At 45.7% G+C, this 17,041-nt stretch overlaps 1 protein-coding gene across 1 annotated transcript; it reads right to left on the bottom strand.

Annotated features, from left to right (window-relative positions):
* Window positions 1-10,167: 10,167 nt before the first annotated feature.
* RPL8 (ribosomal protein L8) lies at window positions 10,168-14,405 on the bottom strand. The gene is made up of 6 exons (XM_055702284.1): window positions 14,300-14,405; window positions 13,904-14,047; window positions 12,411-12,552; window positions 11,763-11,981; window positions 10,654-10,769; window positions 10,168-10,367 (listed from the first exon to the last, which is right to left on the bottom strand). Exons 2-6 carry the CDS (start codon window positions 14,039-14,041, stop codon window positions 10,209-10,211), a joined length of 774 nt encoding a protein of 257 aa, XP_055558259.1. The 5' UTR covers window positions 14,042-14,047; window positions 14,300-14,405; the 3' UTR covers window positions 10,168-10,208.
* Window positions 14,406-17,041: the final 2,636 nt, after the last annotated feature.

Raw genomic sequence — 17,041 nt, 5'->3', positions numbered from 1 at the left:
TGTTTTGTCCTGTGGTGTGTGTTGTTTTTTGGTTCTTTTTGTTTTTGTTTTTTGGTGGTTTTTTTTTTTAACGGACTGCACAGAAAGGTGAATTCTGTGCAGTGGCACTATGCTGAATTCTGGAACAACAGTCACATTGAGATTCTGTGCACAAAAAAATTTGGCCCTTAAGAATAAAATAATCAGGACAATTACACTGTAAAAGTTTCTTAATGTGATTTATCTTGTACTTTTTGTATGTTTTTATATATATATATTTAATGAGCACAAGCTTGATGGTGTTTTTTACAAATGAGTTGATAGAAACAAAGCTGCTTATCAAAGGTCTGTAATTTTGAAATTAACAAAGGAAAATTTGGTCATAAATGCATTCTTACTCATTTCGTGTATTAAGGAAGGGACGCAGAAGATTTTTGAATATGCTGTGTAGTAGTGATCAACTTCTATGCTTCCACATTTTCCCTAGTGCTCAAGTTCAATTCAGACTTTTTCATATTTTTTTAGTAATACCATTTTACCTGGACTTAGTAATTTTGGATAAAGTGTTCCCATTTACGTTTGGGAATGCCTGTTGGCGGTTTTAACTCAAAAGGTCTATCCTGAGTAGTGAAGTTGAAATACTTCTTATTTGAGATAGCTTGTTTATCAATTACTGGTCCAGAGGCGATTATTACATATTTTTTACTCTATAGGTAAAATATACGATGTGCTAGTTCAGCCTTGCCAAATGTGTTTGCTTTTCATTGTGCAATGATTGTAGAGACATGTCAAACCTGTGACACTTAGGGCTGTGACCCTTCAGTCATGCACACCCGTATCCCTGAGCTGAGGATGGCTGCAGTGGCGGCGGTTTTTCAGGTGGCAGGTTGAGAATATTGTGCATCTTTGTGACTTTGGAGAAGGGCAGCCTCTATTGTGTGTTGCAGCTGCTGCTTTTAAACGAATAGCTACCATAAAAGGTGCAATGCTTTCTTCACTCTGGGCAAAACATTTTTGAATTGTACTTAAATATGGTACAAGCAAGAAGTTTAATACGCATGTTGCAGTCACAGCATTTTGGCAGTGGTCGTTTTCAGGCGATACACAGTACCTCATTGTTGATGGCACACTTTAAAATAGTAGTTCTCAAAGTGCCTAAAGATTTATTTCCCCCATCGCTAATTTCAGTCCTGTTTTCTGTTCAGAAGTTACTAGGGAATCTCTGGTCTTCCGTAAAGTGAGCTAATAAATAGTAAAGCAATTACTCGTGTTCCTGAGAACATCAGGATCTAATGTCAAATAGAAACTGGAAATTCACAGGTGATGTTACAGGGTGGTTAATGTGCAGTTTGACCTAGGGGGAAATCCATAACCTTGCTACACAATTTCCCCCATTGTACATTTGGATTGTGGTTGTTTAGTGACTAAAATAAGTTTTTTAACACTTGCTACTGTTAGTGTTAAAAAAATCAGTACAGCCATATATAAAAGGAATTCAGTTACTACTTGTACCGGTAAATGTACTAAGTTGCAGTCACAGAGTTGTCAGAGTTGGTCGCCATTGACAACAATGGGATTGCACAGGGTTCAGTCTGAGCTTGCTTGCCATGCAGCACCTGATTTTGTGGGGATGCACAAGCAGAAAAGGACTCTGCTTGTTTGGAATTTTTCACATTATTTTTCTGCTGCTAACTACCAGATGTAAAAACTGAAGTTTCCTATTTTTAAAGCTAGTCTATCTTGCTGAAATTGAGCCAGAAAGAAATGAAATTCCACAATGACATTTCACTTTTTTTTTTCTTTGAGAGTGAAACTTTATTTTAGACATCATGAGAAAATTGTGTTATGGTAATTGCTATTATGCCTTCTCAGCCACTTTGTTGTGCCTAGCTTGTGTGTTGTAGCGTACGTATAATGAAGAACTTACGTATAGGAAGTTTTGGAACTGTTTCCCAAGTTCCAGAAGAGAATGAGATTAGCCATTCTGCCAAAGCTAAAATGGGCAAAAGATGGCTGCAGTAGCAATTTACTTCATTTTTGGTTTCACTGCATTTTGTCTACCTCTGAGTCTTTTGCCAGAAACGAATAGGCTGATAAACTATGTCAAGGAAAAGCGGCTCAGTGTTTTTGTTGGCCCGTGTTCCAGTTACTAGGCATTGGGGTGAGGCTTTCAGTGCAATTAATTGAGCTTCAAATGAAAGTTAAAGACTAACTATATAAATTTGAGGAAGAAGTGGCATGTTAGGAAATCTGTGGAGTAACCAATTAAATGCTTAAATATCTTAGTTAAACCTTGTTAATCCACACTTGCAAATTCAGACTGAAAGCAAATTCACCCCTGTGATGGAAGACACGCATCTTAATTTTTGGGAGGGTTCGATGCTGATGCTGACCTCACATTTCTTAAGACAGGTATGGGAGTTTCCCCGTTTGTGGCCCTGCTCCAGCACAGTGTAATCAAGACAACAGTAATTTTGGCTCCCTGTCATCACGTCCCGTATCGTGTTCGTGACACCACTTTCCTCACAGCCCATGAGGTTGTGGGGGTAAAGTCTAAACCTGCCTTCTCTCTAGAGCAAGACAGAAGAGGCTCTCTGGGGGAGAAGTAGGGACAGTCTGGTAAATCATGCTGCACAGTGGTACTAAATAAACATAAAGCAAGGGGAAAGAAACCCAGCTACATCCTTCTGCATGATTTCTCTTACTCTTGCAAGTGGCCTCATGAGCAAGACGACAGCAAACAGCTCTGTAAAGCTCAGTACGTTTTCTTCTTCGGCGTTGAAGTTGGTGATGTGTTGCAGGGATGAAACCCAATGAGTCAGTGAGTGGCACGAAAGGCAGCGATCATACTTGCTTCATTTACACTTCTTTGCTGACAATGAAATCAAAACAAGCACAGGGGAAACAGTTTCCGAAGGAGAAAAACACTCTCCTAAGTAAGGGCTATTTTTAATCAGATTTTAAATACCCAACTCTGTTTTTTAGCTTTAGAATTCCTTAAAACCACTTTTTGATGATAAAACTGACCTACAAGCTCTTTCCTTGGAAGTATCTTAATTTCGCCTTAATTACATCAGCACAATTCTGAAATGACATCATTCTGCAATGGTCAAAATAATGTGCAAATGTCTTACAGGTTTTTAATGATGAGATAACCTTGAATAATGAAAATAGAAAAAAGGAAAACGGGTTCTATGAATTCATTCAAAATATAACCACAGAAAAGCTTCCAGTGCAGAAAAATAAGATCATTCCCTTCTCTTCTGCCTCTATGCTATTTAAAATGTCTGATAAATTTTTAATTTACGACTGCTATTCTGGTAACTTGGTTTATATTGCCCTAAGCCGTGTCAGCTGCATAGTATGCAGCTTCCTGATGCATTTGCAGTTATGTCCCCTTTAGTCCTTACCAGAGCAAAACCTTTAAATGTTTGTTTTCCCGTATGAGCCAGTTCCCTAATCCACATTTCCACTTTCAGCGTTGTGGTGTGCTGTTCCTGTTTTCATACAATGACCAGGACTGGACGAGTGCTTTTCAAGTGTGGTTTCACCTGAGCCATTAAGTGAGCAGTTACATTCCTTTTCTGTAATGATACTTCTGGGCATGCATCTTTTAAAGGTATTGGCCGATTTTGTAGCTTTATTTATGGAAATGCTGCTCAGTTCCTGCCCATCATTCCTGAATTCCCATCTGTCATTTCCTAGGATTTCTTTCTTACCAAGTTTCTCACTCTAGATTGCCAGTATCATTTTCTATTTAATATTTTTGTGGTTTCTGCACTTGCCATGATGTTTTTTACCTCCTTGTCTGCCTACACCTGCTGTTTTGCTGTTAGCTGCTACACGTAGTAGCAGCAACCACAGCCTTGACCAGGTGGGCTTTGTCATCTCCAAAATCTTGTCAGAATTTATGTGGGATATGAAAGCTTCGTACTACTGATGGTAGTCTTTAATTCAGATGGCTTATTGGGTGGTGTTTGGTTTTGGGGGGGGGGGGGGTGTTCCTTCGGTTCGTATTTTTTTCTTTGTTTCCTATCTCAAACAGTTAGTTTACAGATGAATAAAAATGGTAGGTTCACTGGAATCTACTTTGGAAGAGAATGCTGATGGAAAACTTGGACACTCTTTAATATTCTTAATAGTATTTAAGTATCGGGCAGGTGCTTCAGAGTCCTTAGTCTTCTGGAAGCAAATTCAAAAGCTTAGAACCATGAAGACTAGGTCATCAAGATCTAATGATGCTCACAGATCCTACCTGCCTGTCCCGCTGCATGATTGAGGACAGGTGAATTAGTAGAAATGGAAACCCTTCACTGAAGGGAGAGAGGTCATGCCATGTGAAATCCCTCGGGAACTGGAATCGCTGAGCGCGCTTTGCCTGGGCTCACGCACTCGGCTGGGACCAGCGGGTGTGAACTCCCCTAAACCCCAAGCTTCCCCGAGCACTGAAGAATTGCTTTCTAGCAGAAAGTTAAGTAGCACACAAAGCATTTTCTATTACTTTTCTTAGCTCTAAGATCTGTACAGGGTTGAAACCTCTGAGCAAATAATGAAGGGAGCGAGCTGAGCGAGAGGCTTTGCAAGGTGGTTCTGTTAATACTTTCTACCTCTTGACACGCGTGGCCGAGCCGCTGCGGGCTGCTGTGTGGGTAAGTGGCTTGAGCAGCACGAGTTCCCTCTGGGTCAGGCCAGCGTGGGCGCAGAGATGCCCGGGCAGGGGCAGGCAGAGGGCAGCCCCTGTCCCTTGGGGGTGTACAAAGTCATTCGCAATGTGACTCCCAGCAGTCGTAGGTATGTTTGCATCAAAATGAAGGAACGGGCATTTTTCAAGTGGCACCACTTGGACTCACAAACGCTTCTACTCAGTCTCTCATGCTGCCTCTACCCATGTGAAGTAGCATAAAACCCTTTTGCAACTAACACTGTTCAAATAACGCAATCGCGGGAAGGTGTGTGGGTTGCCAGCTATGTCGGCGAGGTGGGGGTTTAGAAAGGGAGAGATGCCGGAATGTGAAAAGCCAGAATTCTGTAGATCAACCCAGGTGTTCATCTAGAAAGAAATGTTTCCGATTGCTACCGTGGTTGTGTGTGAGACCGAAATGCTGAAAGAGAACTGTGCAACCCTCCCACTGCGAGCCTGAGAGAGACCTGGCGCTGGCTTTCTGAACGCTTCTGCAAACCGAACCAAAAAACTGCTGCGGGAATGCAGACTTACCATGTAGCTGTGGAAGAAAACTTCAATCGTGTCACTTCTCTCTGTCTTCAGAGCAGTCAACGTGATTTTGATGTAGGTTTTAGATCATGTATATATAAGTCTGATTGAAGTACCAACAGCAAACCGTAAATAAAATGTGGACTTAACTGAAGAATGGGCTAGTGGAGGACTTTTGTGTTGGGTTTATTAAAATGCCGTATAATGAAGCTGTTGATGGAAGAGACTTGCTGTGATGAAGACAGGGCAATAAAGCTGGGGTTCCCTCAACTCGGGGGAAGTAGCCAGGTTCGCTCTTGCCTTTGAATCTATTATAGCACGTAAGGACTGACTCGATTGCGCTGTAGTCACTGGAGAAGAACTGGCTGCATAGGAACGTTCCTGGGGGCCACTCCAAAGGCTTCTGTGAACTGCGCTTGCCTCTCCTTGGTGCCGAGTGGTTATTCCAGGGACAGGCGTCCTTTCACACCCCAGGCTGTCAAAAGCCAGCGCAGGCTGCTGGATAGCTGCCCTTACCCGTGTTTCCCTGATGTGCCAATTACCCAGCTGCTTTGCTCGACCAGAGCGAGGGCCGTCATGTAAAAGGAATTTGGAGTGGGTGTAACGGAGAGCTAATGGAAACCACTGGTTTACTGTGTTTGCTCTTGGCACTGGCTTTGAAGACATGTAAATGACAATACGAAACAATGGCAAATTACTGGAAATTTGTAGTGCTAACATTAAATAAAAAAAACCAATTTAAACAAGACATCTGTGAAAGCAGGTAACACCTGACCGAGTTTATCATAGATCTGTTCACTTGATGCAACCTATCTGAGTGGTTGTGCATGTGAGTTCTCTGGACATTGATGTGTTAGCAAAAATAAGAATTCTTAAGATAAATTTTGGATGTATCCCAGTAGATCATTACCAGTTTGGGGGGTTGGGGGGGTGTGTGTGCACGTGCACTGTAAACTGGGGGAAGAAAGCTTTTGATGAAAACAGCAAAAATGTGAAGTGACTCCCACGAATGTGTTCTGTTCTCACGTTTCTCTGAGAATTTGTTAATGCCACAGGACAAAAAAAGTCAATTTTTAATTTAACTTACAGAGACTGTGAAATACACAATGATTTATCAATCGCCTGATTCCACCTGACTCCCTGAAACCTTTTAGAGTTTGGGCTCCTGGGGGTTTTTACATTAGCTGAAAATGTGGCCCAGTCTGTCTCTTGGTTTTGATATGCATTTGCCCAGTAACTTCAACATAACAGTCAGCATTATAATTGTGTTGCTGAAACTTGTTTCCCGCTCTTCTTTTTGCAAAAATTCTCTGGGTGGATCTGCTCTGACCTTTTTCTACCTTACATGGGTTACTTGCATCTCCCTTTGTATTTCCTCCCTCCCCGCACTGGTGTGTAGCAGGCTCTGGATCCTCCAGGAATGCCACCTCTCTTCTGACTTGGCGATGGCAGGCTGGTGGTTTGTGGGCATCCCGGCAGGACAGGGAGGTGGTGCTGTGGAAAGCCCTGGAGAGGTGAGCCTTGCCCATCTCTAGGTGAAGTCTTGCTTTTGCTGTGCTTCAGCACAAATCCTGTGCAACAGCCATCAGGCTGCCGAGATACTGGTGGGACAGTAGATTGGAAGGGGATAATAATGTTGATGAGGGTGTCCTATTAAGATGAAAGAATTTGTGATGCATGTCAGTGCTTAGGTAAGACTTGGTGTTTCTCAATACACCCTCAAGAAAGTATAAAGCAAGTGCTGTTCGGTCTTTCGATGAGTGGAAATTTGAAGCCCATCTAAAGGAAGACTTTCGTGTTTCACTGGTATGGTCTTGGGTTTTGTTTTCTTTTAGCAAACAAAACCTTATACTGCAAAAGTAACCACTGAAATTCCTGCATGAACACTTAACATCTTTCTTTAAAAGAACGCTGGCTTCATTTCAAGATTTCTGGTGTCCTTGTAACCGTGCAAATCTTTACAGGAGGTGATTTCTTTTATTATTATTTTAATAATAAATATGGCTGTTGTTTCTGAAGTTTGACTATCTGTATAATAGCTCATGTCCTCTGTGCAGTATTAGGGCTGGGAACTGAGACTCTCACCTATTTTGCTAACTTGCATTCAAAGTGGTTTTGTATTAAAGCTTCTTCGGGTAAATCTAGGAGCTCAGAAGTCCGTCCACTTCACCATCACCAGGCTGGTAGTTCTCTTTCCTGCTGTCTGTGGTCAGCAACTTCTCAACAGAAAGGAGGGTTTCAAACCGAGGGACCACCCTGCTGGCTGCTGGGGGGGTGGGGTGGCAGTGCTATCTCTTGCAGAGGCAGAAGGGTGACACTTGAGCGTTTAATTCCTTCTATTGGCATTTATGATTTTAGCAGTACCCGAGCTGTAACACCAAGGTGCAGCAGACATCCGTGTACGGCGCGATGGAGGTGATGCCAAATGAGGTGGGTAATAAGGGGGGCTATTTCCAATCAGTTGACTTCCCTGTGTGGCAAATCTCTCACCCATGAATGCCAGGACCAGCTATAGATCACGGTTAAGTGCACCAGATCCTGGTGACAAAATGCTCTCGATTGCCTGAATACCGTCCCACACGATACTGCCGTGTTTGCATCGCGTTGTTCAAAAGTAGTAAGCCTACACCGACGATCTTGCCAGCCAAGGTGGTAAAGGAAGGTGCCTTGCTTCTTTGCAGTGTCCCCATCTCGTTTAATTTTGGATTTCTACAGCATAAACTCAGGAGCCACTACCCTGTTGCTGAACCTCCTGCCTGCCACAGCTGGCTGACGCTCCATTCAGCCCACGCAGAGGCCGGTGGCTGACGTTAACATCAGTCACTTTTTCATTTGCCATTCAGTGCTTTCACAGATCCTCCCAAGCAAGTAAGCTTGTTAGTAACTCAATGGTCTATTTTTATAGGTTTTTTTTTATTCTTTCCTTGTCACATTGCTCCTAATATCCTGTTGTGTAATCTGCTGGAATTCACCCTGCATTCTATAGCTTAATTTAGTCCTTCAGTTTGGAAAACATTTTCAGTTTTTTGCCATTTTTCATTTTAGGTTGGATTCTTTAGAGCCTCTGACATCTTAGTCTTGACTTTATTTCCCTCTTCCCTCCCATTTCTTTTCACAAAGTTTTTGTACCCACGGTACTAGGGCAGAGGGGAGCATTTTGCCCCTGGATATCATTTGGTGGAGTGGTCGCTTGCTAACATCACTGTGGCTTTTTTAATTTGTTACGTTACTGGACTTAAGCCTCTTGAGTAATTTCCCCTCTGGGAGAATTAAGGTCTGATACTGCTCTCCTTTATTTTGTCCTGTCAAATCGTTGGGCAGCCTGGCTGTACGTACCCACCGCTTCACTAAGCAGCTGCTCCTTTCACACCTCCTCGCTGTGCACCACGGGGCTTGGCTCACTGCGTGTACTTGTGGTGTGGTGGTTCCACCAGTGCCGGAGGTTCCTGCAGCCTGATTGTCACCATCATGAATTCAGTTCTGCACCTACATGCACACATGGGCTCCCAACAATTTTATTCAAGCACCAACTTCCATAAAATTTCATCTCTGGCTTCACCTGCTCCTCTAGTTCAGTTTGTCCAAGTCCTCCTGTCCTACTGCTGTGAGATGTGCACGGCCCCAGGGACTGCTCCGTTACCTACTCACGCACTTAAAAGCTTTCCTGTGTGGCCAGATGGACATCCTTTGCTGCCACCAACTCCCCGTTTAGCACAGTTGCAGGGCAATGTTTGGAACATACTCTAGCATTTTTCACAACCCTGGCTTTCTTTTCCAGGTAGATCTTTCTGAAAGGGCAGTTAGAACGTGTTGTGTGCATTCAGGCCTACAGGATGTAAACAATGATAAGCCTCCCATTCATAGCCAAGTCCGTAAAAGGAGACTGTACTTTAATTAACAGTTACTTTTTGCAACACAAGCAATTGTTCTTGTCTGGTGAATGGACTCAAATCTTCAAAAGCCACATACTACTGTTTGTTTTTACAGATTTTTTTTTACAGATACTTTTAGCATTGCATCCTGTACATTTGCATTAAATGTATTGTAGCTGCCTTCAGCCCTGTATGATATTTATTTCTGCAATTATTCTGTACCTCTAGATTTCTCACCGTAACTCCACCTGATAGTCTGCAGGCTACTGTCAGAGCCTGGGACCAGCAATGGAGGTGGCAAGTGTCCGTTAAGAATCTCCTTCCCTAGAAAAGACATGGAGTCAACAATTCCAAGTGTAATTGGAAACCCCTGGTTCCTGCGAGTCCTTCACGCACATTTAATGCAACTTGTTCTGGAAGTTCTTTGTACCAACAGCCTGAGACTACAGCTCTCACACGAAGAAACTTCTACTGTATTTGACATACTGGACAACTTTCTTTATCTGGGCTCTTGTCAAGGTATTAATTTGAACATTAAATACTTCAGCTGTTCTTCTGATACTGCTTGGGAGGAGTGTTAAATTTAGATCCAAGTCAGAATATGGGCACATAAGCAAGAGCTTCTGATCTCATAGCAAAAACATGAGAACATGAACGGTACTGGGGGTATATAAACAGAAACAAAACTTGCCCTTGCTTTTTTAGATTTTTCCCAAATGAGATCTAGTGCCTTTCTTCAAGGTGTGTGGCTGATTGGGTTTTTTAAATGACCTTTTCCTCTCTATCTATGTGTGGCCAGCTATGGTGTTAGTTTTGAGGGTGGATACAGAAAATAAGATTTTCTTCCTGCTCAGCATTCCACTGGAATCCCATCAGTGTAAGGTCATGTGCGTTCGTGGTGGTCTGGTACAGGCATTTCAGGATCACTGGCATTATTTTAACTGCTCTATGTGAGCCACCCCTGCACCTTAAGGGAAAGAAACTTTTCCTCTCAAGAGCAAGGGGGCAGGAAAACACTTCATCTCCACTCACAGCTTCCTCTGTTGAGTATCATCCCTACCTTAGCCATGCTTCAGCAACAGATAACTTGAACTTCACACAAGCTCCGTTTTAAAAATTTATTCTGTAAACTCCATACTGGGTCTTTAGTTCTCCTTTTCCTGCACAGTCTTTGTGCCCCGCAGTCTACCTGTACGACGGGCAGCAATGAGACCGACTTTGCGACCAGCAGGCGCATCTCTCCTGATGGTTGAAGGCTTGCCAATGTGCTGATGGTTACCACCTCCAAAGGGATGTTCTACAGGCTGTGGAAAAGGAAAGCAAGTCCTCAATATAATTAACAACAGAGATGAGTAATAACATTTAACAACAACAAACCGATTTAAGGGAACAAGAAAATTTAACTGCTTCATTTTTCATACAGTGCAGTAATTAAAGTACTGCTACCTACCCTAATTAAATATGCAACAACAGGGTAATCTGTGAAGCTTTCTTTCCAGATACATGCCAGACTCCTCCCCATATCAAACAAAACCTTTCTAAACCATAAAAAAAAGAAAGAGTGAAAACTCTAATTGAAAATAAACTCACATTCATGGCCACACCACGGACACGTGGCCAGCAGTTTCTCTTTGCCTTGTATTTGTGATAGGCACGGCCAGCCTTCAGGATGGGCTTGTCAATACGACCTCCACCAGCAACAATTCCTGAAACAATTGCAGGAATGGTTAACCACAAATACAACAAACAAGAGTGCAAAAGGTGTTCAAGAACAAGGCTAATTTTCATTAATATTCAGGTTCTAAGAATAAGCTTCAGACCCATCTCAATCAATCCCAGCTAGTATTTTCCAGCCAACCCCAACAGTGACATTCGACTCAAGCTACTAGCCACACCTAAGTGGTCTGCAAGGGGACCCATACTTTAATTAGTTTCTCCATCATACATACATACAGGATTGAGCTTAACACTTTCTAAAGCATTACCAGTTTTATTGCTAAAATTTCTAGGGTAACATTAACAAGTTTTCAGCTAAAGAAAGTATGAATTGAAAGAGCTCAGGGATTTTCGACAACTTGAACACCTAGTTATTTCGTTATTTGTTTAGTCAATCTTACTAGAGTGAGACCAGACATTACTCCCTCTGGTGTCTTTCTTTTCAGAGGTAGGCTAGTGTCACTGGCTGACTGAGTACAACACCCTTCTCAGCTGCCAGTCAAGTGTACAACAAACCTGGTAAACCCTCCGCTTTTTGACAATGCTATTTCCATTCTGTGTCAGATCTTCTGGAATACTTCGCCCAGCTGACACCACCTCCAGCAACACCGCTTCAGACTCAAATGTATCAGAAGCAGGAAACCATCAATGCGTTTTCTGCCTAAGCTCTTCCCCAAGGACTGCAGATTTTATAGGCTGAGCAATTCCATTACAGCTTGAGGACAAAGAGCAACTACTTTTCTGTCCTCTCACTAGGTCAAACCACCTCCAAATTTAAGTTACCATTAACAAAAAGTAATACAGGCATAACATGTATGTATGTACTGAAAAAACTGTAAAGTGTCTTGTACCTGTGCACAATCCTTGGTCCAGTCTGTAAATGGTGCTATTTTCAAGACAGCATTAGAAACTAGGGCCTTGTTAGAAAGCTTGCTTTAGCAGCATGTAAACTCACTGACAAGGTCATGGTTGTCACTCCTTACCAACAACAGCTCTGTTTGCAGAAGAAATCACTTTCTTGGAGCCAGAAGGCAGCTTCACTCTGGTTTTCTTTGTTTCAGGGTTATGAGAGATAACAGTGGCGTAGTTTCCAGAAGCACGGGCCAGCTTTCCACGGTCACCAGGTTTCTCCTCAAGGCAGCAGACAATGGTGCCTTCCGGCATGGTGCCAACAGGCAGAACATTGCCGATGTTCAGCTGAGCTGCAAAGAACAATCAGAGCATCAGCAGCCTCATTCCAGCTCTTGCAGTACAACTCTATCTAACATGGGCCTCTGTGCACGGAAGGGCACTGCATAAGGGCTTCAGCAGCAACGCGCACAGGCACTTTTTATTGTTTGACTTGAAACTGGAGTTTCACATTCATTGTAACAGAAAGGTGGGCAAAACAAGGCTCTGAGATAGAACAATCCAAACACTTGACAAAAATCCCAGTTAGGCTTGTTAATCAAAACAGGCTGCATAAGGAGACTGCAGTCTCCAAGAAGGAAACCCAGGTTTGCTTAAAGCTAGTGGAAGCTGCTGCTTTGTGATGGCTCGCAACTGTACTTAAGCATCCCCAACTTCAGGTATTACGACATCTGCTTTAGCATTCTGAAACTGCTCAGGCAACGCACTTTGTCTTGACTCACCTTTCTTGCCACAGTAAACAAACTGACCGGTATGAATACCCTCAGCAGCAATGAACAGCTCAGTTCTTTTCTTAAACCTGTATGGGTCACGGAAGGCAATCTTGGCAAGGGGAGCACCTCGGCCAGGATCATGGATGATATCCTGTTGGGACACAGATGTGCTTTAGAGCAGGATATGGCACTTGTCATGGGTTCTGCAGAAATCAAAGAACTAGAAAAATTATTACTACTACATAATCCTCAGGAGGATACTCCCTTCTAGAGGGATTTTGATTTCTCCTACATGAATGAGTTGAAAATTCACATTTCTAAGAATACAACCTCAAGTATCTGTATCAGAAAACAGTAACTACTCCGGTTAAGTGTGCTGCTTAAAACTACCCATGTCTGAACTGTTTTATTCCCGACACTGTGTGGATGTCAGATGTCTCCATGCTAAGAAATTCACTTTCACTAGCTGCCCAATCACCCTGGGGCAGAGACAAAGTTGGACATAAGCAATGATTTCTCTACGTGTTTTTTTAGAATGGAAGCATTTCTAATCTTTTGGTATTTACTACATTTAAGTTATATAAGCCCCTAAATGAGGAAGCACAGATTTTTCCTCTTGGAAAAATGTGTCAACTCTGCCTGAGATTCCAATACAAAACCACATACTCAGACTACAGCCAAGTAATCATAGCACTTTAGGATGTGTCCATTTTCCAGGAAAGCTCAGATGTTGTTGGTGTCCAGTATTAATGGTTTTTCTGCTGTTTCCAACCCTGTCAGGCAAATCCCCCATGTGTAAATTTAGTCAAAATTACCTATCTCGGTTTTATAATCAATTATGCCAAGTGTGAAGAAAGTTCCCTCTATGGCCTGAAAATGAGCTTGCTCTAAAAAACTGAAGAGACAGCTAAGGCGTGCAGAATATCTAGCCAGGTAGCCAGTGGCACTGTTTGCAGTCTAAGTCACCGACACCCAAAAACTACCTACAGGACGCCTGAAACACCGTATCATCCCCCAAACACAAGTACTGCCTTACCCCCTGCCCCCACCACTCAGGGTTGAGATGACAAGATACTACTTAACAGTTTAGAAAAATCGATTTTTATTTTTAAAGATGCAATCAATTATGCGGACAATTCCCCCCAGCCCCGTTTCATGAGGTACAGGGCATCCTTAGGCAATATCAAAGCACGCCGATATTCCTACATTCGTAAAGCTCTGACAGAAAATCGCACGTGCTGCCAGCTTCTTTATCTGAGCGCTGTCACAAACCCAACGCCGTTTGGCTTTCCAGGGAACACGGCTGGCTCAGCAGGGCATGAGAAGCCTGAACGAGGCACAGCCCGAACGCCTTTCGGCGCAGCTGCCGGAACTGCAGGTCCCGGACACCCGCGGGATGCAGGGGGCCAGGTACCGCAGGGCCCAGGCGCTCGATGCCGAGGCCGCCGAGGGCCCCTCCAGCCGCCCCCCGCCCCCCCCGGGCAGGCCCCGGCAGCCCCTACCTTGACGATGCCCTTGATGTACCCGTGCCGCTCGGCGAAGTCGACGGCGCGGAGCTTGGCCGGGCCCTTCCTGTGCTTCACGTGGGCGCGGAACACGGACCCCGCGCCCTTCCTCTGGCCCCGGATCACGCGGCCCATGGCGCCCTGCGGGAGGAGGGCAGCGCGCGACGCCCGCCGTTAGCGGCGGCGCGAGCCAGCGCTACACACACCCCTTCCCCCACCCCGCCACCGTTAACGCCCGGCCCGGCCGCAGCAGGCCGTGGCCCGCGCACCCCCAAGCCGCGCGCTGGCCCGCCCGGGGCCCACGGGGCAGCGCCGGGGCGAGCGCCAGCGGGGCCACGCCGCGACCGAGGGGCGGATGGCGGCGGATGGGGGACGCGGCAGCCGCGCTCCTACCTGTGCTCCGGCCGGGCTGCGAAAGAAGGAAGCAGCGACGTCACCGCGGCGACAAGCCCCTTCCGGCGCGGGGAAGGCGGGCGGCAGTCGCGCTGCCGTGACGTCACGCCGCGCCGCTGCCAGGCAACAGAGCTCTCGCGGGCCCTGCGGGGGGGCGGGGCAGCACGTGGGGCCCCGCCCCGCCCGTGACGTCGCGCCGCTGACCGCGGCGGGGGCGTTCCCGCGGGCTGCCCCTCCCCCCCGCCGCCCCCGGGCGGGCAGGTCCCCTAGTCCCGGCTGCTGTCGCCGGGCCGGCGCCGGGCCGTGCTCGGTTCCCCCCGGGGCCAGCCTGGGTTGACTTGGCGGCGCCGGGCGTGAGGCGCCTCAGCCCAGGGCGGCCGCGGTAACGGGGCGCCGGGCGGGTGTGCCAGAGCCGGCCCGTCCGGGGAGCCCTGCCCGGGCACTGCCGCGCCGGAGTGGCCCCGGGGGGACGGGGCTTGCGCCTCCCGCTCCCGCCCGCCCTGCAGGCCGCGTGCAGGCGGGAGCAGCTGCCGGGCCCGGGGCTGGCCGGCCGGCCGGGGAGGCGCCGCCGCCGCGGCCCGGTCACCCTGTGCGGCTCCGGCCTTCGGGGTTTGCCTGGGGCGGTGACTGTTCAGAAATGCGGGGGGCTGGTGACGGCCATCGCCTGCGGACCCGGCCTGCAGCCGCATTCCGCGGGCCCAGAGCCACCCCGAAGCCAGCCGGCACAGCAAGCCCTTTCTTCATTAGCTGCATCAAAGGTGCTGTCTGCAGGAAGAGGCTCCTCGATGGATCTTATTTTTTTAATATTTCTGTATTCTGACAGCTGCAGATTCCAGGCTGGGAAGTGACTGAAGATAAAAAACCCTGCAGCTGTTTTAAGCTGTCTTTGCCAGATTTTTATCCATATTAACTTAGAGCATAACTGAGAGACACTGCGAAGCAGAGGCGATGATCTTAGCGTTCGTAATCAACTTGTGCTACGCCCTGGAAGGGGAAATGAAAAGTGCCTCAACTTCCCTTTAGCAGTGCACTAGGTTTTCAGCATTAGAGGCCCTTCTTCCCAAAGAGGTCACTGCTGATGACCCAGTTCACTGGAGGTGGACTAATTTGACTTTAGATTGACTCACTGGAAATTAGGAAAAGCTCATCAGTGTAGGCCCATACATGCCGTTGCTCACCTTGCCTTGAGCGGAGATGAACCTAAGCATCCACCATTTCTTGATAGATAGCTTCCCCACATCAGTCTTCCCAGCACAAACGGAAGTCACAAGCCTCGTTATGGGGAAAAAAAATCCTAATACTAAGGGCCCTGAGTCCCGATCCTTGTCAGATACAGCCACCGCAGGTAGAGAGATGAGCACAGCCGGTTGTCCGCTCTGCCCATCTGCTGGAGGTTACTGTGCCTCCAACTAACAGCCAGTGTGTCAGCTTCTCAGCCTGAGCCCCGTTTGACATCCTACAGCTTGACAAACTGCCACTTACTTTGGTTTTACGTTGATACACTGAGTGTGAATATCTAGAGACTTTATCACTCCTGCTGACTTCAGCTGTGGGAGCAGGAGTGTTGTTAGTTTTTGCAACTAAATCTGACAAGAATCAGAGCCTTAAGAAGCTATCTGAATTTCCAAATAATGTCCGTATAACCAGCAAATTACATCAGTCGCTCCTCTTTCATGTTCTTAGTACGGACTTAGTAATCAATTATGTAAGAAGTAGTTGTGTAATGATTTAGTACACTCGTTCATTTTATTATCCTGTATCAACTATACTTTTTATTAATTTTATTATTTAATTCATGGTGCAATCTTGCATACTGCTGTCACCATCTGTGAAGCTGTAACCTTTCAGTTATACTGTAAGCTTGGCCAGCCGCTTGCTGTAACCCAGTGCTATAGAAAAGCACCCAGCTTGCCAGCTGATCGTATGTTAAAATGCACAGCTGGGTTGCCCTAGCTGTGTTGGGCATGGATGATGGCAGAAGTCTGTGGTGGGATTTACCAGGAAAGTTCAACTTCCCCTGTGCCAGTCCCAGTTACAAACACAGACAGACAACGATTAAAATACAAAACTAACATTTATTAAAACAGCAAGCAAGGTTATGAACATTGAGACAGCAAAGATTAAAAAGTAGCAAATAAAACAACTAGCAGCAACGCAAAAATACAAGGCTCCATACTTGCAATCCTTACGGAAAGTGAGGAGGGTCACTGGGACAGACAGTAAGGTAGAAGGTCCTGCAGTAGCTTCTGCCTAAGTGTCTGATAATTTTAGGGATTTCACACTGAATATATATACTGTAAGGGAAAAGATCTGATAATCATTACAAACCTACCGGGTACCAAGCTGCAACTCGATATTATGTACTTTTGCATTGTGGTATGCAAATCGTGTAGCATCGACTGCCTTGCGATACTTTCTGTAGGAATGACATCACAGCACACTACAATAGTACACTTTACCATTGTATCTTTGTCCTCTAGAGAGTAAGACAGCACTAGCTCCCTAGTTCTGCACAACTCTCCAGCTGTGCCTTTATAAAGGCAACAGGTCACAGTCACAGACAAGTTTTCGTGGCAGTAATGTCGAGGTCTGAGGCCTCATGCAGGCCAGAGCTCAAAAGTGTGATCTGTATCATCACCACATCACTGCCAAGGTACTGCTGCAACATGGAAGGTGAGGCTGACACCAGAATAATCCCTTGCTCCTCCTGACCAGCCTGTTGGGATGTTCTGAATATTGTTA

The sequence above is a fragment of the Falco cherrug genome, chromosome 2 (assembly GCF_023634085.1).
Source record: "Falco cherrug isolate bFalChe1 chromosome 2, bFalChe1.pri, whole genome shotgun sequence".
NCBI lineage: Eukaryota > Metazoa > Chordata > Aves > Falconiformes > Falconidae > Falco > Falco cherrug.
This window is presented reverse-complemented; position numbering and strand designations above follow the sequence as displayed.

What these genes read in the sequence shown, in the direction of transcription:
- RPL8 (XM_055702284.1), bottom strand. Translation starts at nt 14,041, where the DNA reads ATGGGCCGCGTGATCCGGGGCCAGAGGAAGGGCGCGGGGTCCGTGTTC. An exon ending in TGTTTACTGTGGCAAGAAAG is followed by an intron (nt 11,982 to 12,410) that starts GTGAGTCAAGAC and finishes TGTTCTTTGCAG; the next exon opens with CTCAGCTGAACATCGGCAAT. An exon ending in TCCGTGGTGTGGCCATGAAT is followed by an intron (nt 10,368 to 10,653) that starts GTGAGTTTATTT and finishes CCTTTTCCACAG; the next exon opens with CCTGTAGAACATCCCTTTGG.